Raw genomic sequence first — 24447 nt, 5'->3', positions numbered from 1 at the left:
TCTCTAATATGCTGCAAATCATATCAAGAAGGTTCAATGTATTAGCTGTTGAAATGAATCTTATCTGAACATTCAAACTTACACTGCCATGTCATTTTTTGTACATTTCTTAAGAAAAAGGAATGTTGCGTTATGTTTAGGTTGGCTTCATCATAAAATTGTTTCCATTATGATTTATTTTCACTAGATTTTACATTTGTATGAAACATTTTTAATTATTCATTGTGAAATTTGGATTCTGGAATAATAAGCACACAAGATGACAATTTTTTTTTAACAGTCATAATTCGCTGACACATTGAGCTCCCAAAATAAATTTTCGACCATTGTTAGTGTCATTCATCTTGTCAATGTGGTGCAATATTATTACGGTGGGTGCAATATAAAATTTGAAGTTGTCCTTCACACACACACACATTCACACACACACACACACAAAAAAAAATTCATGTTGAAAATTCTAGTAAATAAAACTTATGGGACAAAATTTGCAATTTTTTTTTTTTTTTATTAAAAGAAAAATCTTGATCTGTGATGTGATATGAATCATACTAAAAAGATTCAGTGTGTTAGCTGGTTCAAATCTAATATGACTTCCATTATTATTAATTTTCATTTACAAAAAGATTGAAACAGATTTCTAATGATTTTGTACTTGTTTGAAATCCTGCATTTTTACTTATATATCATGAAAAATTGATTTCTAAACTAATAGCACATAAGATGACAAATTTTCGAATTTCCTACGAACGTTGAATGGCCATACTTAAATCTGGTATCATTGTTTGTTTTGAAAAGAATTATGTGGACGCATTAAAAGTTTAGAAATTATACAAATAAAATTTTCATTTGGAATACTGTCTGAAAATGGTATCGGCATTGTCATTATAACAAAATAAGGAATCAAGTTTTGGTTTAGGTTAGGGTTACCTACTTCTATAAGAATTATGGAAAGTCTTCATTTTCAGATTTAATCTCCGAATCTGAGTTTATGTAATTTTTTTGGACTTTTGGGAGCCATGATTATTTTAAACATTTAAAAAAATTTTTTTATAACTTTTCACACTGCTTGTTCAGAAAATTGTAGATAGTGCGAAAAAAAAAAATTATGTTTGAAAAATGTGTCTGTGCATCTTGAAGGATTCAGCTGTTGAATAAGAATAAAAAAACAAAAATGGCAACAGTTGATTTAAGCTTCAACGGTTGCATGAACTAACGTAAATTCTTGCCGTTTGTATGCAAATTAGATGATCTTGAGCAGCATAAAAGTAAGCCATTTGAAAAATGGGAGAGTTCATTTTAAGGAAGGCAAGCTGTACACACGTGCTACATTGAGGCGTAATGCATTATTTGGAGCCGAGAGAACACAGTGAAGTTAAGAGGTGGTGCAAATTACAGCATCAGTGAAAAGGAGTCCTGCCAATTTATTTAGAACAAACTATGGTGGGATCGTTCTACCGCTCCAGAAGATACCTCACAACTGATGCAGTTCTCTACCTGTATAAGAGCCAAGTACGTCCAAGGATGGAGCACTGCTACCACATCTGGGCAGGAGCTGTTAGAAGCACTTTATCCTGCCTTGACAGAGTTCAAAATAGACTTTGTAATCTAGTAGGGGATGCCTCTTTTCTCTTCCCAGCAACCTCTTTCCCACAAAAGAGACGTTGCGAGCCTGTCTCCACTTTATCAATATTTTCATAGCAAGTGCTCGTCTGAGCTCCAATCTATGGCCCACATTTGTCTGACTTTCACAACAAAAAAAAAAACAAAAACACTCGTCTAGTTGAACCACTATCAATAATTTCCCCCACTCTTTATCTGTGTATAAACCTAAACGTAGATTCCATGAACAGAGCGTCTTTCTAAGAACTGCATGCCTGTGGAACTCTCTTCTGCTTTTCAACTGACTACAATATGGTAGTCCTCAAGTCTAATGTAAACAAGTTCTTGATAAGCCATCTCCTTACGTAATCCAATTTACCAAATTTCCACTAACGATTACTGCGATATTTTCCCATTGACTTCTGTACACTCATTAATCCTTATCCTCGAGTGGCCTCCAGGCCTTGATAAATGGTGACTCCTTTGTTAAAAAAAAAAATTAAAAAAAAAAAAAAATTAAAAAAATTTGAAATTGGAACATGCTAGGAAGGGTGAATTCATCTCTCCATAACTGGCTACATCGAAGGTATACTTTTTTGGAATTTCCTGAACACTTGTGTTCCATTGTCCAAGTAGGTAAGATTTTTAGAATTTCACAATCATGTCGATTCCTTTCTTTCCGGTTTGATTGATTCATAATCGCTGCCCTCCATTACATTTTTATTTGGTAGTGGGTATCAGTGGAGGGCTGAGGAAGGAGTGGAAGTTGTAGGTTTGGTGTCGGTTATATATCACGGAGCTTGATGTGACCAGTTGAGTAATAGGATCGGACCTCTCTGACCTCCTGTCAATTCGAACATGTGTCAAAGTAAAATGTTATGGTATGCATGATCCCGCACGTTCATGAAGCATTCAGTCACCCAGATATGGCAAACAAGCGACTGCTTTGAGGAATTTTTATCCACTGTAAAAATGCATTTTGGCATATTCTGAAGTGTTGCCAACAGGGCTGGACATAATTTTAGTGTTTTACCCAGTATAAGTTCTAGTTAACTCAAAGATGGATCCTTTATATTGCATAATGACGTTGCCATACCGGTTCTCATTAGATCACCAAATTTAAGCAATGTTAAACCTGGTTAATACTAAATGGGTAATTATTTGTGAATACTAGGCGCTGTATGTAGGAGGATGCTGACATTTTCGGCAGCTCCCATTTCGATCCTGTCCTGTTGCTGGATCAGGCTGGTTGGGACGAGAGAGCGAGGCTGTATCCGTGCAAATTATTTTCACTTCGAACAAACTCCCAGTGTGTGTCATCGATCATCCCTAGCGATGATAGTTCATACGGACAGTCAAAGGAAGTAGATGGGGCTATAATGAGTATTATCACTTCAGGTCAGAGTGAACAGGGAAGTAATGATAACTAAGGAGTAATCCAAACCTTTAAAAGACCAACATTACTGAGGATTACTATGTGAGGATTACTATGTGAGGATTACTATGTGAGGGGTTTGGAAAGCCACACCAGTCTATGGCTTTTAAAAGGTTATACTAAGGACCGACTAGGTACTGCTTTTCGTCTGGCTTCTATCCTGAAACCTGCCCGGCTTGGTTGGACCTGCTAGGAGTATGACCCCTGCCGGTATAGCCTTCAGGGTCATAGAAACACTCAAACCTCCTCACCACGACAAGGTAGCAATACATAAGGAGGAGCAGAGAAAGACTAGCAATGTTTCTTGGTTCTTCATTATAAGAGTGAAAATCGAAATATTAAATTTCAAGTAAAACCAATAGTGTCTACTTCACTGGCATGACACAATTTTTGGATTTGTCCATAACTATGAAAAACGATGAAGGCAGAAAATTAATTATTAATGAAAATTGTTTTCAAAGAAAATTAGTAAAAATAGAGTTTTGCAAAAAAAAAAAAAAAAAAAAAAAAAAAAAAAAAAGAGTTCAAATCGTAAAAGGGAGGTAATTATTTTATGAAAACTAAAAACCTTTGGTCAATTTAGCGAATCAGTATTTTTACTAATTGTCATCAAAAAATTGTTTTCATTAATAATTAGTTTTATCGTTTTTCATAATTTTTGGATATGTTCATTATTGCAACATGACAAACCGATACCATTGGTTTTACTTGAAATTCAAGATTTCGATTGGTGAATTTTGCTATTATAACAAAGAACAACTGTTCCTTATATGAGAAACGAGCTGTGGAGAATAGATTATCCCTTGCTAGATTGTGAAGTCGATTTTGTTCTTTGTTAGTAGAAGAAAGAGCGCTGAGAGGCACTTCCTCAGATGTGGCAGAAATACTCCATCATAGGCTGAATACGTTCTAAGATGGAGTGCTGTTGCCACATCTGGGAAACAGCTGCTCAAAGCAACCTTTCCTGATACAAAACCAACCTTTCCAAGATACAAAACCAACTTCAAAATCTAGTGGCCAATAACGTTTTTTCCTCCTTACAAACTCTTTCTCACAGAAAAGACACTGCAAGTCTATCTTTGATCTATTATCATTTTCATGGTAGGTGTGTAACTGAGCTTCAAATTATGGTCCTCCTCACCTGTAAAACATTCACAAAAAAAAATCTAGCTACTACAACCATTAACAACAATTTCTCCTACTCTCTGCCTAAAACAAAAATTCTATGAACAAAGTTTTTTTCCCCTAGAACTGCTTGCCTGTGGAACTCTATACTACAGTTGACTACAACATGGTTGCACTTAAGTTCAATGTAAACAAATTCTTGTTGAGCCATGCTCTTAAATAATCAAATTCTACCCAATTTTTACCGTTACTATTCATTACGGTGTTGTCTCACTGACCACCTAACACTCATTAACCCTTATCCTCGAGTGGCCTTTAGGCCTTGGAAAAATGCATCCGAGCCATACAATCAAATCAGCTGCATTTAAATTCTATCACTTACATTAATATCTTTTGGAACGGTATGCTCAGATCTAAGCAGAATTAAAGTGGGGGTATCTCACGCAATCAATAATAAATCAATCACTTCACAAAGAGAGGAGGTAAAGGCTGGGAGGGTAGACCTAGGACTGTACAGAATCATACCCCAGTCAAATAAAAGGCACTTATCGGACTGATTGTAAAGGAATATCCTCAATTTTTATGAATTACACATTCACAGACAGCAGATTGAAACAAATACATTAAAGACATTGCGAAAGCTGCTTCAAAGAAAGTGGGCTCCCTCTCTCGTGCTAGAAAATTACGAGCATCAGAAAACATCTTATATTTTTACAAAGTCACAATTCGCCCATCCTAGGGAACACCAACAGGCAGTTTTTCTAGACAAGAGTGTGCTTATCCTACTGTGCTGGTATCTCAAAACAACAATTTGACCTTGTGTCTAACCCCTTGGCAGGGAGGTAATTTTTTTTTTTAGATTTGTCGATGGCGTAAAGAAAAACATTCTTAAAATTCGGCCATAAAATACGATTTCAAACATGAGTGTGACAAACGTACGGTCAGACAAGTTCTCTCAGAGATATATTGTGGACGCATCTATAGAAGAGAAAATAAAATAAAATGACCCCCTCCTCCTAATACCTCTTTACCAAAGCGACACTTCTAAATTCGGACTCTTTATAAAAAGAATTGTTTTTTTTGTTTTGCTGTTTGTTTTTGAAATAACAACGCACTATTTTTGACTGAGATGAGATGATTCATACGTTGTTTGAGTTCAATCACTGTATCGAATAACAGTGGACATGTCGAGATATTTTTGTGTAAGAGAAGAGAGAGAGACGAAGAGAGAGAGAGAGAGAGAGACGAAGAGAGAGAGAGAGACGAAGAGAGAGAGAGAGACGAAGAGAGAGAGAGAGACGAAGAGAGAGAGAGAGAGACGAAGAGAGAGAGAGAGAGACGAAGAGAGAGAGAGAGAGACGAAGAGAGAGAGAGAGACGAAGAGAGAGAGAGAGAGAGAGAGAGAGACGAAGAGAGAGAGAGAGAGAGAGAGGAAGAGAGAGAGACGAAGAGAGAGAGAGACGAAGAGAGAGAGAGACGAAGAGAGAGAGAGACGAAGAGAGAGAGAGACGAAGAGAGAGAGAGACGAAGAGAGAGAGAGAGAGAGAGAGAGACGAAGAGAGAGAGAGAGACGAAGAGAGAGAGAGAGACGAAGAGAGAGAGAGAGAGAAAGACGAAGAGAGAGAGACGAAGAAAGAGAGAGAGAGAGAGAGAGAGACGAAGAGAGAGAGAGAGAGAGAGAGACGAAGAGAGAGAGAGAGAGACGAAGAGAGAGAGAGAGAGAGGGAGACGAAGAGAGAGAGAGAGAGAGAGAGACGAAGAGAGAGAGAGAGAGAGAGAGAGACGAAGAGAGAGAGAGAGGGAGACGAAGAGAGAGAGAGAGAGGGAGACGAAGAGAGAGAGAGAGAGAGGGAGACGAAGAGAGAGAGAGAGAGAGGGAGACGAAGAGAGAGAGAGAGAGAGGGAGACGAAGAGAGAGAGAGAGAGAGAGGGAGACGAAGAGAGAGAGAGAGAGGGAGACGAAGAGAGAGAGAGAGAGAGAGGGAGACGAAGAGAGAGAGAGAGAGAGAGAGACGAAGAGAGAGAGAGAGAGAGGGAGACGAAGAGAGAGAGAGAGAGAGGGAGACGAAGAGAGAGAGAGAGAGAGGGAGACGAAGAGAGAGAGAGAGAGAGGGAGACGAAGAGAGAGAGAGAGAGAGGGAGACGAAGAGAGAGAGAGAGAGAGAGAGGGAGACGAAGAGAGAGAGAGAGAGAGAGAGGGAGACGAAGAGAGAGAGAGAGAGAGAGGGAGACGAAGAGAGAGAGAGAGAGAGGGAGACGAAGAGAGAGAGAGAGAGAGGGAGACGAAGAGAGAGAGAGAGAGAGGGAGACGAAGAGAGAGAGAGAGAGAGGGAGACGAAGAGAGAGAGAGAGAGAGGGAGACGAAGAGAGAGAGAGAGAGAGGGAGACGAAGAGAGAGAGAGAGAGAGGGAGACGAAGAGAGAGAGAGAGAGAGGGAGACGAAGAGAGAGAGAGAGAGAGGGAGACGAAGAGAGAGAGAGAGAGAGGGAGACGAAGAGAGAGAGAGAGAGAGGGAGACGAAGAGAGAGAGAGAGAGAGGGAGACGAAGAGAGAGAGAGAGAGAGGGAGACGAAGAGAGAGAGAGAGAGAGGGAGACGAAGAGAGAGAGAGAGAGAGGGAGACGAAGAGAGAGAGAGAGAGAGGGAGACGAAGAGAGAGAGAGAGAGAGGGAGACGAAGAGAGAGAGAGAGAGAGGGAGACGAAGAGAGAGAGAGAGAGAGGGAGACGAAGAGAGAGAGAGAGAGAGGGAGACGAAGAGAGAGAGAGAGAGACGAAGAGAGAGAGAGGGAGACGAAGAGAGAGAGAGGGAGACGAAGAGAGAGAGAGGGAGACGAAGAGAGAGAGGGAGACGAAGAGAGAGAGGGAGACGAAGAGAGAGAGGGAGACGAAGAGAGAGAGGGAGACGAAGAGAGAGAGGGAGACGAAGAGAGAGAGGGAGACGAAGAGAGAGAGGGAGACGAAGAGAGAGAGGGAGACGAAGAGAGAGAGGGAGACGAAGAGAGAGAGAGAGACGAAGAGAGAGAGAGAGACGAAGAGAGAGAGAGAGACGAAGAGAGAGAGGGAGACGAAGAGAGAGAGAGAGAGAGGGAGACGAAGAGAGAGAGAGAGAGACGAAGAGAGAGAGAGGGAGACGAAGAGAGAGAGAGGGAGACGAAGAGAGAGAGAGGGAGACGAAGAGAGAGAGAGGGAGACGAAGAGAGAGAGAGGGAGACGAAGAGAGAGAGAGGGAGACGAAGAGAGAGAGAGGGAGACGAAGAGAGAGAGAGGGAGACGAAGAGAGAGAGAGGGAGACGAAGAGAGAGAGAGGGAGACGAAGAGAGAGAGAGGGAGACGAAGAGAGAGAGAGGGAGACGAAGAGAGAGAGAGGGAGACGAAGAGAGAGAGAGGGAGACGAAGAGAGAGAGAGGGAGACGAAGAGAGAGAGAGGGAGACGAAGAGAGAGAGAGGGAGACGAAGAGAGAGAGAGGGAGACGAAGAGAGAGAGGGAGACGAAGAGAGAGAGGGAGACGAAGAGAGAGAGGGAGACGAAGAGAGAGAGGGAGACGAAGAGAGAGAGGGAGACGAAGAGAGAGAGGGAGACGAAGAGAGAGAGGGAGACGAAGAGAGAGAGGGAGACGAAGAGAGAGAGGGAGACGAAGAGAGAGAGGGAGACGAAGAGAGAGAGAGAGACGAAGAGAGAGAGAGAGACGAAGAGAGAGAGAGAGAGACGAAGAGAGAGAGAGAGAGACGAAGAGAGAGAGAGAGACGAAGAGAGAGAGAGAGACGAAGAGAGAGAGAGAGACGAAGAGAGAGAGAGACGAAGAGAGAGAGAGAGACGAAGAGAGAGAGAGAGACGAAGAGAGAGAGACGAAGAGAGAGAGACGAAGAGAGAGAGACGAAGAGAGAGAGACGAAGAGAGAGAGACGAAGAGAGAGAGACGAAGAGAGAGAGACGAAGAGAGAGAGAGACGAAGAGAGAGAGAGACGAAGAGAGAGAGAGACGAAGAGAGAGAGAGAGAGACGAAGAGAGAGAGAGACGAAGAGAGAGAGAGAGACGAAGAGAGAGAGAGAGACGAAGAGAGAGAGAGAGACGAAGAGAGAGAGAGAGACGAAGAGAGAGAGAGAGACACGAAGAGAGAGAGAGAGAGACACGAAGAGAGAGAGAGAGACACGAAGAGAGAGAGAGAGAGACACGAAGAGAGAGAGAGAGAGACACGAAGAGAGAGAGAGAGAGACACGAAGAGAGAGAGAGAGAGACACGAAGAGAGAGAGAGAGAGACACGAAGAGAGAGAGAGAGACACGAAGAGAGAGAGAGAGACACGAAGAGAGAGAGAGAGACACGAAGAGAGAGAGAGAGACACGAAGAGAGAGAGAGAGACACGAAGAGAGAGAGAGAGAGAGAGAGAGAGAGAGAGAGAGAGAGAGAGAGAGAGAGAGAGGGGGAGGAAAAATATGAAAAGAAAATGTCCTAAATCAAGACTCAACACGATTGACAACATAGAAATTGTCGCCCTCGGGAGATTCCTTGCTTCAATTTTCATTAAAAAAAATAATCGCAAAAGCGTACGCTCAATTAGGTCGTCACACATTACACACAAAACAAATGACAATATTTTCAGAGTTTCATTGAACAAAAAATAATCGAATCGTTTCTCACCAGCCAATTCTTCCGTTTCTTTGCAACAAGAGCACATTTCGATTTTAAAAATTAGAATATTTTAGATTTACACCAAGTTTGATTCATAGTCATCACTATACTGACTAAACAGGATTCTCCGAATTCCAATTTCTTTTGAAGACCTCTTATGCCCCCCCCCCCAAATTATTTTTAAACAATGGGAATTTGTAGACATTACAAAAATCTCGCAGGTTTGAATTATTGAGTTATCTTCTTTGTTTTCTGAGATTATTTTCAAGATGGCGATGTCAGGCAGTCAATCCTTATTCATAAAATGTTATTTTCTTATTTAAAAGCTACCCAATCAATTTATGTGAATTTTGGAATATGATATTTTTTATTCCATCAGTGGTAGGTGCATAAGTTTTTGTTTTTCTTTTAATATAGGAGAAATTCTAAGGATAAGAATCAAAGATTCTAGACATAAGATTTAGTAGCATGATATATTGATTTTAATATTTAAATAAAACTCGTTCATTGTATGCGTCCTGGGATAAGGCAGTTTTCTAGTTGCTTTTATAAAATAAACTAGCAGGCTGCCCGGCGTTGCCCAGTCATGAAATATGACTAAATATAATATTTAATTCATGCAGATTCCATATTTATTGTAGAGCCAATTTACTATTGATTATTATCCAATATATAGCAATGATTACAAAAGTTTATTTTATATATATATATATATATATATATACATATATATATATACATATATATATATATATATATATGTATATATATATATATATATATGTATATATATATATATATAGCTATAAAAGCCATTTATATATGTAGATAAGATCTATAGAAAAAAAAAAGTAGAATTACCTTGATGTCCAGCCAACTGTATCCAAGGATATTTATGCTTTTTAAAATGTTGGATGAAAGGCGTCCATTGTACAGCATTCTTGATTTTTTTCCAATGGTTCTGTGGAAGAAAAAATAACAAAAAATTCTTCAGTGCCAAATTAAGCCAACATGGAAACAATTCGGAAATTCAATTTATCATTTGTGAAAACTGTGCTGAGAGAGAACAGTGTCGGGAAAAATTGAGGATAAAAAAAAAATAAATAAATAAAAACACAAGAAACCCATAGCAAAAATGGATATCAGCAGCAGCACCCCTGCTGCTTTAACAGCGTCGGCGACCACAACACTCCAAATTGTAGAGCCATGGTAATCCCGGGAAGACAAGTAAAGACGGTAATTTCCCATTGCTTTCCGTCTTAATTTAAAGGTGCATCTTCCCCAGCAAGTTAAACGTGCCTCCATATACCAACCTGGTAATCACTACAACTCTGCATGCTACATACAGCGCTTAGTCTTCCAAACGGTCATCCATCTGGTACTGACTAGGCTCATTGTTGCTTAACTTTGGTGATATGGCAAGAACCAATGTGTCAACGTGATTGTGCCGTACAAAATGGACATAATTGCTAAGTAATCTGTTCAAATTGATTATCTTCTGAGGTTGAAAGTTTAAACCATTGGTATGGTTTGCTTCGGTTGTTTCAGACAATTTACTACAATTACAAAAATTCCATGAAACTTATATAAAAAGGCTAGTAGGGCTATCTGGCAGTGGCCGGGCCATAAAAAAAAAGTTGTGTTTGACTAATGATTTTTGTTTTAATTATTTTTACTGTCCACTGGAAAAAAAAATCCACTGATGTCGGCCCAATGCCACGAATTCGGAGCAAGGGCATGTGAGTGAGAGAAAAAAAAATCTTCAGTATCAAATTAAGCCAACATAGAAAATTTGGAAATTCAATTTATCCTCACGATCTCTCGTGAAAACTCTACTTAGAGTGAACGGCGTGATCAAAAGCATTGTGAAAAAAATAAAAACACAAGAAATCCATAGCAAAATGGATATAAGTGCTAAAAAATAATCAGTTCAAACTGATTATTTTCTGGAGGTCAAAGGTTTAACGACCTTTTTCGAGTTATTTAATGCCGAATCCAGTAATTTTGGAAAAAAGATTATATGCTTCGAGTTATTTATATTTTTAAATATTTATTCATGTTTTTTTTTTTTTTTTTACTTTGCAAAACATGATTGAGTTTTGCAAAGGGAAAGGAAAAACAACAACAACAAAAAAAACACTGCTTGGTGCATTTTAGGTCAGGAAGCAAGATTTGATAGTACCAGAAATACCCATTACGGATGATAATAGAATAAATTTCTGAAAACTTCTAGCAGGTCATGGTTCAACCTGTGTATTTAAAACGTTCTTCTACAAGACGCAACTGAAATGTTGTGCGAAAAACATCCAAGATGAAAACCATAGTCAGAATAATTCACATACCAATTATCAATCATCTCAAAAAAAATTCAGAAACAAGCAAAACTAACACAAAGCAACACAAAAGCAAAAGAAAAAAAAAAAATGAAAAAAGGCAAAAAAAATGCAAAAGAAGGCAAAAAGGCAAAAAGAAGGCAAAAGAAATGCAAAAGAAGGCGAAAGAAGGTAAAAAGAAGGCAAAACAGCAAAAGAAGGCAAAAAGGCAAAAGAAGGCAAAAAAATGCAAAAGGCAAAAAAAAGGCAAAAGAAGGTAAAAAGGCAAAAGGCAAAAAGGCAAAAGAAAGCAAAAAGGCAAAAGGCAAAAAAAAAGGCAAAAGAAGGCAAAAAGGCAAAAGAAGGCAAAAAGGCAAAAGGCAAAAAGAAGGCATAAGGCAAAAAGGCAAAAAAGGCAAAAAGAAGGCAAAAAAGGCAAAAAGAAGGCAAAAAAGGCAAAAAGAAGGCAAAAAATGCAAAAGAAGGCAAAAGAAGGCAAAAGAAGGCAAAAGAAGGCAAAAAAATGCAAAAGAAGGCAAAAGGCAAAAAGAAGGCAAAAGAAGGCAAAAGGCAAAAAGAGGCAAAAGAAGGCAAAAGGCAAAAAGAGGCAAAAGGCAAAAAAATGCAAAAGAAGGCAAAAAAAGGCAAAAAAAGGCAAAAGAAGGCAAAAAAGGCAAAAGAAGGCAAAAGAAGGCAAAAAAGGCAAAAGAAGGCAAAAAATGCAAAAGAAGGCAAAAATATGCAAAAGAAGGCAAAAAAATGCAAAAGAAGGCAAAAAAATGCAAAAGAAGGCAAAAAAATGCAAAAGAAGGCAAAAAAAATGCAAAAGAAGGCAAAAAAAACAAAAAACAAAAGAAGGCAAAAAAAAAAAAAGAAAAAGAAAAATAGGCCCAAAAAAGAAAAAAAAAGGCAAAAACAGCAAAAAAAAAACCGACTAAACATCTAAATCACCAGGTTTTGGTATTTTTGTATTTATTTGCTTCCCCACGAGAGCAAAATGTGACAAGGTTGTTTTTAATGTGGGGAGAAACCCAGCTCTCCAAAAAGGGGGCACTCTGGCAGTAGTCAAAAATACAAATTGCCTTAGTATAGAAGGGTGTCTCAGAGATTGACTAAGGATAAATTAACTGAAGTGTAGAATCAGAACAGATACTACACTTGGATCCTAGCCCGAAGGTCAGATACCTTTTTGGCATTTTAAACAGGTGCTGTAAGTGTCTTGCAATCTGGAGTAAACGTCTCATGCTTGCTTTCCATGCAGTTCGATCCATAGGATCGATATCAGTCCAGTCACTTCATACAGACTTAAACCAGATTTCAAATAAGATATTCCTAATATATAAAGATATTCCTAATATATAAAGTAAAAAAAGTTTGAATCTTTGTTATCAATAGCTTTCTTCTTACACAAATTAATATTTTATTCTGATTTGCAATTTTTCTTGTGAAGGATTTGCCCATGTTCTTTACAATAAAAAAAAAGTACTTCAATTTAATTTCTTTCAAAATATAATTTATTCGCCTTGGAAGATGTTTAAAATAGACGGCATCTTAAATAATGACCTAATAGCAGCAGCAGTTTTTAATGTGAAAAGAAAGAAAAACTTGAAAGAATTGTTAAAGAAGAAATGATCAGGTGTCGTCTTTATCTTTTTTATTCCATTTTCACCCCAAACAAGGCAGTGCCACTTTGATGTAGGGGGGGGGACTATCAGGGCCACAAACTGCAGGGATACTATGTAGGGAGTTGAGCAGCAAGATGTCTGTTCACCTTACACCTGAACTTCTGCATGTCAGTACAGTTAGGAAAGCAAGAACCCGGAAGGGAGTTCCAAAGTCTAGCAGTTCTGGAGAAGAAACTATTAAAGTAGAACGCCTTCTTACATCTAGTGATTTGAGTAGAGGTGAGATTTTGCTACTTGTCGGGGGTATTTACGTCGAGGGGGCACAAGTGCTTGTAGTTCATCAGAGCATTCACCATTAAAATACTTGTAGAACAGGCAGAGAGATGCAACATTTCGTCGATGGGACAAAGGCTGAAGCCTAGATGACAGTTCAGGATCTATCAGGTTCGTGACTCTTTTGAACCCGGTCCAGGAGTGAGACTAGTAGCAGATGCACCAGCCAAATGTGACAATACTCCATACATGGGCGAATGATGATCTTGTAGAGGTACAGGATACTTTCAGGAGTAAGTAACTTTCTAGCACGGTAGAGAGAGCCCACCTTCTTTGCAGCAGTCTTGGCAATGCTCTCAATGTATCTGTTCCAACTCATGTTCCCTGTGAACGTTAAGCGACGTTCAGATAATGTATCTTTAGCCATTGCTATTGGTGGTTGAGAAGGCTTCTTGTAATTATTGAAGGAAACAAGTTTAGTCTTGGCAGCATTGAATGTGACCATCCATTTTTGTCTCCATTCCATCACTGATTGGAGGTCATCTTCTAGTGTTTCTGCCATTTCTCATTTGTTTTTCCCGCGTGCCTGTTATCACTAACTTGTTATTAAAAAGAATCCAATATCCGATATCAAATGTAAACAAGCCGCGCATGCAAGGAGCGTCTTCACAAGTGAAAAATTTCCTTTCATCATGACTAATGTTTGTGCAAAATTTTTTTTAAATCCAAGGCGTGGTTATTGAGAAAAGTGTTAACAAATGAACGGGAGTGAATTACTAAGTTCAATCCCTTCTTTGTCGGGGGAACCAATAAAGAGAAATAGAGAGAATGCTACCAATAGCAGAAAAACGAGCAAGAGTGGGGGACGGTTAGTCTGAGAGACAAAGCGACATTTGGGACCTTAGATGTAGGGACTCTTGTAAGAAGACATGTTTATCGATTTTGCAATTTTTTAAAAATTATTTTGTGGCGAAAACAGATCTCATTTTAAGCTCAAAATGAAACTTAAAACTCGAGTTGCGGGTTTTGTTTGAAAGACAAATTCCAAAACAATAAAAATGGAAATTATTTATTTTTTTCAAAATAAATCAATTTCAAAACTGAGGAATATTTTAGCATGTATTTTGTATGAGCCTTAGACTAACTCAGCTTCAGTATAATACAAACGTGTGTGCGAGTGTGTTATTTAACAGTGATCGGTGACAGCTACAGGTTAAAAACGTTTAATGACATTAGATGACTCAAAACTCAAAACTGGCCAAATGACGGCCTTGACTAATAGAGACATTGACTTTCACTAAATTAAAATCAGTTCCAGAAGCCTTATCTCGCATCGATTGCTTTCGAGGTGAAGGAGGATTGAGAGGAGGTGTAGTATGTTGCTATTACCAGAGACGGCCCAAGTGAATGGAGGTTTGAAGACAATAAGGTTATTTTTATAACTAGTTCCAGTCAGAGTTGATAGAACGAGAACAATCTACCACAGTGTATCAAAGAAACTTCATGTTTCCAAAGTTTTTAGATGAGGATTGATTATTCACTTTGGATTTTTTGGGATTACTGTTCTCATCTTGAGTGCTATTTTCACGTTTCAATCTATGTAACCCTTGAACTTCAGGTATATTATGTCAAACTCTGGAATCTGCGTGGAATTTGGAACAGAATCCGTTATTTAATCCATGGGAAGTAGCATGCCTTCATTCCACCAGCCATGAATGGATAGAAGTCCTAATTTGAAGTTGTATTTTGAGAAGAGTGTATCTAACACCTGAATGTTACTAAGTACTTTATCCACTACGCCACAGACCCATGCAGATTGTACAGTTGGACAAGACACATCTGAAGAAGACCGAAGGTAACACTGACCGAAACCTTATGCAAATAGTATTCAAGATGAGTACAATACTTTGAATAGTCACAATAATACGAATTATCAATCCCAAGAGAATACTTTGTCAGAAGGATTGGCAATTCAAATTATTCTTAACTTCGCACAATGTATTGGTTGCTGAAACATCTCACCTTCTTTAAGTGTATCTTATCGAACTTGACAATGTGTCTGTCAAACTCGGGAATCTGCACGGAATTTGAAACGTAAAAGTTTATTTGATACACACAGCTCCCGACAGCCATGGCTGGGTAGAAGTCCTAATTCTCAATCAAATTTGGAGTATTGCACGCACTTAAGATTGAATGTTCGACCCGCAGAAAATCTTACAAGTGAATGTATTGTGTAATTTATCGAACAATTCTAGCATGAATTACGGAAACTTTAAGCAGAGTTCGACAAGAGACGACATAATAATATCGGATGTTGCAACCGAAACGTTATAACACTCAAGATGAGAACAGCATTCTGAATAATCACAATACGAATTATCAATCTTCATCTGACAAAGCGTCAAAAAATATGTGTTTATCATTAAATGGTGATAAAACTAAGACTGTTGAACATTCTTGACTGAAACTTTAAGTTACGCAAAGTCGCTAACTTAATTGGTTCTGAATTGTCAGTTAGGCTTCAGCCTCTGTCCTATCGATGAAAATGTTGCATTCGTCTGCCTGTTTTACAAGTAAATTTTCGCAAGTTAGTAGAGTCAGGGAAACATGAAACAGAGAGAGAATTCCAAAGTTTAGCAGTCTGCGGGCAAAATCCGTCAGACTAGGAGGCTTTTCAGCATCTAGGGATCTCAACAGTGAAGGGGTGAGATTTTGCTGCTTGTCAGGTTAATTGTCAGGTAAGTAAGTTGAGGGGGCACATGTGCTAGGAGTTCAGAGCACATTCCTTTAAAGTACCTGTAAAAAACAGGCACATGGGCACAATATTGCATGGAAGGGTAATATATAGACGCGTCAAACTATTATTTCAGCCTTACTCATATGCAACATATATACAGACATAATGCACAATATCTTCACGTTAGAGACCTTTTTTTTTTTACAAAGGAGTCACCACTTATCAAGGCCGAGCAATGATAAGGGTAAAGGAGTATACAGTAGGGAAAATATTATAGTAATCGTTAGTTGTGGAAATTTGATAAATTGGATTACTAAAGGGGATGGTTCATCAAGAATTTGTTCACATTGGACTTGAAGATGACCATATTGTAGTCAGTTGGAAAGCAGGGAAACGGAAGAGAGTTCCACAGACGTGCAGTTCTGAGAAAGAAGCTTTGTTCATGAAATCTACGTTTAGGTTTAGGCACAGATAAAGAGTGTGGGAAACTATTGATAGTGGTTTCAGCTAGACGAGTGTTTTTTGCGAAAGTCAGGCCGGGGGGGGGGGGCTAGATTGGAGCTCAGATGAGCACTTGCCATGAAAATAACGATAAAGCAGAGACAGGCTTGCAACGTCTCTCGTGGGAAAGAGGCTGCAGGTAAGAGAAAAGAGCATCCCCTACCAGGCTACAAAGTCTATTTTGAACTCTGTCAAGGCAGGATAAGCTGCTTCTAGCAGCTCCTGCCCAAATATGGCAACAGTACTCCATCCTTGGTCATACTTGGCTCTTCTACAGGTAGAGAATTGCATCAGCAGTGAGATATCTACTGGAGCAATAGAAAGATTCCACCATTTTTTCAACAGCCTTGGTAACAAATTTGATGCACAGGTTCCATTTCAGATCAGGAGTAAAGGTCAGACCTAGAAGCTTGTCAAAACATGGAGCCTCCCCAAGACAAGAGCCATTCATTCCAATTAATGCCAGATAGGAGATCAGAGTGTTGATTATATAAAGATAGAAGCTTGGTTTTAGATGTATTAAAAGTAACCAGCCACCTCTTTCCCCATTACACAATGTGTTCAAGATCAGAGGAGAGAGCATCAGAGAGAACTTGGTTGTTTATGGCCTTTGAAGTGTTGCCATAGACGGTCGTGTCATTAGCATAAATATCTACGAATGATCTTAGGATGTGACTAGGGAAATCATTGATGTAGATCAGGAAGAGAGTTGGCCCAGCGTGGACCCCTAAGGGACTCCAGCATTTATACTGAGAGCTTCTGATTTCTGCCAATCAACCACTATGAGCCTATTGACGAGAAACGATTTAATAATTGAAGAGATATTTTCAGCTATACCGTAGCTGGAGATTTTGTGGAGTAGACATTTATGCCATACTCTATCAAAGGCCTTTGATATGTCAAGAACAATTGCCCAAGAAAGGAAGCCTCTGTCGAGAGATTCACTAATCCCATGAGATATAACCATTAGCACATCTGCTGTAGATCTAGCAGAACAGAAACCATATTGCATGTCACTGAGGTTATTTTTGCTGAGGTGGTTGACTACTTCTGTTTAACACAGATTCCAGCAACTTACTCATGATGCACAGGAGACTTATTGGTCTGTATTGAGAGGGAGACGACTGATCACCTAAATTTTTAAAAACAGAACAAACTGATGAGGTTTTCCAGGGTGTTGGGAAGCAATTTCCCTTAAGACAACACTTAAACAGCTTTGTAAGTATGAGAGCTAGTTCTGGTTGAAGCTTTTTGAGCACTATAATAGGAATGCTGTCAGGGCCAGTTGCGTTACTGGAATCAAGGTTGGTTATCGGATATAGAGTTACATATTTGAACTGATAGGTCGCGCTATCAACTTTTTTCTCTTTCTCTCTTTCCCCCTTGACGCCATTCAGTATGAACATGCAGAGATTTTTCTCCTGTTCTTTTCTTATAAACATATCTAGTGCCAGTCGCACATAATAAATTCACACGGTTCGTAAGTTACATATTTTGGGTTTGTCCTTTTCCATAATGTCCATAATAGACATAAGCTGGAGCTTGGTTGATAATGTCATACCTATTAGATTTAAGACTTTTTTGAAACCTGTCTAGGTGAGAGAGACCAGTGGTAGATATGAGTAGTTTTCTAGCATGGTAGAGGAAGTAGCCTTGTTCATCAAAGCACATTCCGAATAATACAAATCTTAATATTTGCTTTCATTAAAACTGAACACTTTTTTGACTCCATAACAAATTTGCCTAACATAAAATTATAATCGTTTTTTATTGTAGTTATTGTTAGGGTTATTATCTGAATAAACTTACTATTAGTTGAATTATGGATGCCTTACGCGCTTCGTTGGTTCGGTTACATATCATGCGCCGCCTGTTGCATCAACTCTTTAATATGATACAGTTGGATACATCCGGGCACTAGGAGGCATGGTAAAGCAACAAACGTGATAAAAGTGATAGCAATGATATCAACTCTTTGGATGGAAATGGACAGACGGCACGAGATTATATAGTAAACGAAAAGGTAGAAAATATTGACCTATGGAAAAAAGGAATAACAGAGAGAGAACAACGGACTGACGAGGGGTGGGTGGGAAATGGCAGAGCCAAAAACTGGGGGATGGGATGGGAGGGAGAACATCTGACTCAAAGAGGAAGGGGATGTGATGGAGGGGGGGGGCTGAGGGGAAACCGGCTGACCCACAGAAGGAGAGGATGCGGTGGAGGGGGGGGGAATAGCCTGACCCACAGAGGGAAGGGATGGAGGGAAACCGGCTGACCCACAGAGGGAGGAGATGGGGGGGGGGGAAACCGGCTGACCCACAGAGGGAGGAGATGGGGGGGGAAACCGGCTGACCCACAGAGGGAGGAGATGGGGGGGGGGGGAAACCGGCTGACCCACAGAGGGAGGAGATGGGGGGGGGGAAACCGGCTGACCCACAGAGGGAGGAGATGGGGGGGGGAAACCGGCTGACCCACAGAGGGAGGAGATGGGGGGGGGAAACCGGCTGACCCACAGAGGGAGGAGATGGGGGGGGGAACCGGCTGACCCACAGAGGGAGGAGATGGGGGGGGGAAACCGGTTGACCCACAGAGGGAGGAGATGGGGGGGGGAAACCGGCTGACCCAAAGAGGGAGGGGATGGGCGGAAACAGTGGACCCCAAGAGAGAGAGGGGATGAAGGAGAGCGGCAGAAACAAAGAACAGGGCATGGGGGAAAAACAGCGAAACCAAAGAAGGGGGGGGGATAGTGGGAAACGGCAGACTAAAGAGGAGAGAAAACAATGGACCAAACGAGGAAGAAGGGAAGCAAGAACTAAGGGTGGGAGGGGGATAACGGTCTAAGTTAGAAAAACATTGTAATTAATAAAACTATAATCAGAATATGAGTCATGGTAAAGTATTTTATTTGAACACAATCCCATAACCTTTATTTGCTAAGCTCAGAAATATAGGCTAAACTGTCAGTTAGTACTAATTTTAAGTATTAAAGTAAATTTTTTTTATTGAGAAAATGTCCAAATATAATTTGAACCACTTTTGAGAATTACATTCGAAATGGCAAATTCATTGGATAAACTAAACCGTTTACTTTAGATATATTATCTAAATTCCTGCGTTCAAAAAAGTGAAATTCCTCTCAGTATTCTTTTTTCTAGCCTCACAAATTGAAAACATTTTGTTGGGTTGGCGAGGAGCTCAGTTTTAGATGGAGTTGGACATCAGGTACGACTCGTCTCAACAGGAGGGGGGAGATAATAGATTGGAGTTCAGTCGAGGACTTTCCATGAAAATAGCGATAGAGCAGAGACAGGCTCGCAACGTCTCTTCTGTGGGAAAGAAGCTTCAAACTATTTTAATGTTTATTTTCACATTTCAACCAGTGTAATCTTTAACCTTCAGGTCAGTCTTTATGAACTCAGGGACCTACATGAAATTTTCAACTGAACAGTTTGTTGAAAAAAATCATATCCCATCAGCCATAAGTGGATGCTGTTCTTAATTATTACTGTTAATAGTAAGAATCAAACTGTAACCTAGCGGTAACGCCCGAACTGTGTTTGTTGCACTCCAAACCTCTCTCGGATCCCCATGCCATCTGGTACCGTCACAAACGAATAAACAAATAAAAAATCAAAAGAAACAAAAAACAAATCCGACTGCTTTTTTTTTCTGATTTAGCAAAAGGCATTTATTATCGTTACTTTCCAAACAATGCCTGCTATTTTTTTTTTACTGTTTATTTGGTCTGCCACGAGATGAACAAAACCCGGCCATCCCAACACCAGCTCAAAAGTCTATTGCCGCCACCACGAGGGCCAGATATTCATCTCACCTGGAAGTGTTTTTCTTTCTGCTCCTCACCACGTGGTGCATTTTTCTCTCCTTTTCTTGTGACGCAAGCTGGCATACACTTACCAATTTGCATATGTGCCTTAATGTCAGCTGCTAATATTTTCACATGCGTTTATATGTGCTTCGTTACAGAACTGTAGAGGATAAATATGCATGTTCTCGACTCCAACAGTACAGAGCGATACAAACAATATTTTTATTATAAACAGTAAAAAACATAAGTGTGTGTGTGTGTGTGTGTGTGTGTGTGTGTGTGTGTACACACGTGTGATCAGGCACAGTTCTTAAATGTTTATTAATGTTGTTGGTGAAATTAATTCAATTTTTCATTGCAGTCCATTAATTTTTATGATGAAATTAAGTCAGGCTTAACGCGAATATTTGCCCACGTGTACAGGAGGAAAATTGTTCTACGTGCATGTATTTTTTGGAAGCAACACGAATCCTGTGTCCATTGTCGTGTCGAGATAAAGAGAGAAAGAGAAAAGAAAAAGAAAAGAAAAAGAAAGGTCAGAAGGAAGTGACCTCGATGCCTTGCTGTATCAAAATATCAGATAAACACGGCAACGTTTGTGTGATGCATGCGCGTGGCTCATTTTTTTGTCTGTGTTCATGCCACATAGCAGTCGTAATAGTTGCTACAGAACCGTCAACACCGAGAAGACTCATTTAGAACTGATTGTTAAACGTCTTTAACATCAACATCAAGAGTCCATATGGAGAATTCTAGTGTGAGGCGACAATGACCTCCGAAGTAGACGTAGAGTAGGATTAAATACAATTATGTTATCAAAGACATCTTCAACAAAGCAAAACCTTATCAAGATAAGAAAAGCTCAACACTATTAAGAGGAGCAAGAAAATATATTAAATGAAAGATGAGGAACAATTTGTTTTAAAAAATTGTTTACGTGGTTTAAAATTAAAAAGTTTGTGGAAAATTATAAAATGTTTTATTTATATTGTTTAAAATGTAAAAATAAAAATCTGCATAGTAACATAACAGTGATTAGGGAAATGGTTTCCTGTCATTTAGGAATTGAGAGTATTTTGCCACTCAATTTTCAATCTTGTCTGATTTTTTGTATAAATTTTTTTATTTGTAACGCAAACCTAATTAAAAAAATATTCATAAAAAAAGATAGATGCTATGTGTTGACAGTTAAGTATTTTTTTTTATTAACACTGTTTCAACGATTGGGCAAGCTGATTTGAGGAATTTTGTTGTCTTCAAACTCAACTAGAGAATATATAAAAGACATTAAATCGTAAAAATTTGTTTTTTTGTTTGAAAACGATTCCAATTTGCAATAAAAAATACAAATTCGTAAAATGCTGATGTAAAAAAAAAAAAATTAAAAAAAAAAATTAAAAAAAAAAATAAAAAAGCAAGAGAGATTTACAATATTTGCATATTTTAAATGCGAAAAAATTGATTAAAAAAGGCTTTCATGGCTGTGTTTTTATTTCTTTACGCATGCACATCATAAAGTGGAAACAGAATCACGGTTTCAACGCCCAAGCAAGACGATTTGAGTTTTATAATGTAATAGATATATAGCAATTAACTAGCAATACTACATAGCTTGAGAATATTAGGTTTAAGGCACCCCAAATCCATACAGAATTTCTTTTTACATCTTTTAAGCATCTTGCGATTTCAATTTTCATATTTAAAAAAATCCTCTACTTTTAAAAACAGAAGATAAAAGTTTGAACGTTGTTCATCCAAGGGCTTTGCTATAATTCTTTTACGTTATTTAAGAGCGAGTCAAGGATAGAGTGTAGTAATTGATGCTTTTTATTGTATCTCAAGAAACAAGGTTTCATTTGCTTCGCAATTTAAACCAGAAAAATGCTTTCACTTCCTGAATCCAAAATCTGGTTCACATTCTGAAAGATGATAATGGAGTTCAATCATGGAGTGTTATGTATTCTGAAATAGGATATGAATTTTAATATATCTGGAATTACTTATTCTCTAAGCCCCCCCCCCAATATACATCCACCTGGACAATGCTGATTAAATACAGCTGGTAAATGAACACATGGATCCAATCGAAGTTGATTTTTAGGATAAAGTACAGAATAGTTAACAGTCAAGAACTCACAAAATAAAAAAAATAAAAAAAATAATTTATAGCAATCACAGAATTAAATTTTGTCACTCAGCTCCCAGAGTTTGGAGCATAGCTTCTGAAGCTCTGCCCCCCCCCTCTCCAACTCCTCCAATCTGGAACTGCGCTTTCAACGTTTTTGCACCCGTTTTGCCATCTTATTTTCATTTCAATACTAGCAGGCTGCCTGGAGTTGCCCGGTCGTAAAATATGCTTAAATGATATTTTAACTTATGCAGATTTTGTATTTATTATTATATTGTACCCAATATATAGTTAAAAAAAAAAAAAAGACTTTAGTGCCATCAGCTGAAATCGAAACCAAGACATTCAGCGCTCCAGCCATAGTCATTATTTAGCGCTTCAGCCTTCATTGTTACTGTCTAAGCTATCGTCAGATGGATAAAAATGGCTAAAAAATTAGGTGATTTTAAGCTAAAAAATGTATATGTACACATGCTTAGAAGTTAAATTTACTCCTACAAACGTTAACTGTTTTTTTTTGTTTTTTTTTCAGTTTTGACTACTTAGCAGCTTTTTTTATATACAGGCTAAAACCACGCCGCTAAAACACTCGTTTTTCAAGCGAATGTGCAAATTAATTAACCTTTATGAAGTCACTTGCATATCCGTAACTGGGTATATTAAGTTTGTTTTAATAAGTTTCGAATAGAAAAAGTAAACTTTTAATATCAATTAAAGAGTGAGAATTATAATATATATATATATATATATATATATATATATTCACACACACAAGGTTAAGTCCAAAAATTCAATACACAAAGTTAAGACACCTGAAAGAGACTCAGTTTAGCTATATATGGAACGGAAGTGACTAAGCATGAAACGAAATACGAAACCATATGGAAACACTTGTTTTATCATGAAAAAATAAAATAAAAAATAAACTTTTTTTTTATATTTCTATAATTCTTTTTATATATTTAAAATATATTCATATGGAAATATTTTATTTCAAAAAAGTAATTTAAACTCTCATAGTTTATAATAAAGTTTTCTTTAATGTATTTTTTTTATTCTTAAATAAACTCTGAATAATCCAAATAATACGCCTACATTACTTGTTTTTTTTTGTTTGTTTGTTTCTGTTTGAGTTCGATTGTCAACAATTTTGTACGTTTACCGAATTGTGCATAACTAATCGCAGCCTGCAATACTATTCACTATGGCAATCTAACCCCACCCCTCGACAAGGAAGCAAGGGTTGATATTGGACTATGACATAATATGCTTACAAATGCTGGAGCGAATCACAGCAAACAATTACCAAGACAATCCGGAAGAAAATGCGTGCATCAATGGGTTTAGGATTTTCTCATGAGATAAAGATTTTTTTTTTTTTTTTGGTGTGTGATAACATGTGACTTGTCGGGTCAACCATTGATCTCGAGTGGGATTGTTTGAATATGAAAAAAAAAAGAAAGATTTTGTAAAGCAAGTTGAATATTAACAAAAAAATCCAAAATCAGTTTTACTCCTGCTTATATGATAGTTCTTCCTTTTTACCAACTGTGGGTTAAATACTATTGCTAGTTGTGGTAATATTCCCTTTTGTTTATAATAGACTAGTCTATTCTTTCATTTCTTTATTGCAGTGTAGAATGATAAAATTGTCGCCCTAGAAAAGATGACATAATTTCATTTCCGTTTGACGAAAAGTTTTTTTTTTTTATTATTATTATTTTTTTTTTTTTTACTCCAAGAGCGATAGGAGCCTTTTATCATGTCTGAAAGTGACACAATGTTCAACAAGCGAGATTGGAGATGCTGTACAACTCATGCTCTCTACCGATCCAAGTTATGACAACAGGACCATTGCCAGCACCCTCAAAATGCATTGCTGGATTGCCACGAAGCCCAGGGATGTGCCAAGGATGATGAAAAAGTTTCTAGCGATGGTTATGGTCTTTGGTGTGGTTTCAAGTGAGGGTCACATCATGCCACCTCACATCTTTGAAGTCGGCTTGAAAGTCAAAACCAAAGTGTACCTGGATGTGCTGAAGAGCGTGGTGATCCCCTGGTGCAATCAGGTGGCCGCTGGTAGACCCTGGGTGTGGCAGCAGGACTCGGCGCCGGTCCACAAGTCCAAAGAGACCCAGGCTTGGCTACAGCAAGAGCGCTACGACTTCATACCCTTCTCTCACTGAACCCACCTCCTTCCCCCCGACCAGAACCCGCTGGCCTACTTCGTTTGGTCATATGTTGAGAACATCA

The 24447-nt window shown here is 38.5% G+C and overlaps 1 protein-coding gene across 2 annotated transcripts in view; it reads right to left on the bottom strand.

Moving 5' to 3' along the window:
* LOC145256355 (uncharacterized) overlaps positions 1 to 24447 on the bottom strand; it is a 218071-nt gene that overhangs the window by 54791 nt on the left and 138833 nt on the right. For both annotated transcript variants that reach the window (XM_080115174.1, XM_080115173.1), the window contains exon 3: positions 9651 to 9750. In XM_080115174.1, coding sequence (XP_079971300.1) covers positions 9651 to 9750 — 100 coding nt within the window. The remainder of the gene's footprint in view (positions 1 to 9650; positions 9751 to 24447) is intronic.

This window comes from Euprymna scolopes, chromosome 32, assembly GCF_053919585.1.
Source record: "Euprymna scolopes isolate OS-2025 chromosome 32, ASM5391958v1, whole genome shotgun sequence".
Classification (NCBI taxonomy): Eukaryota; Metazoa; Mollusca; class Cephalopoda; order Sepiida; family Sepiolidae; genus Euprymna; species Euprymna scolopes.
The sequence above is the reverse complement of the archived record's forward strand: the minus strand, read 5'-3'. Positions and strand labels throughout refer to the sequence as shown.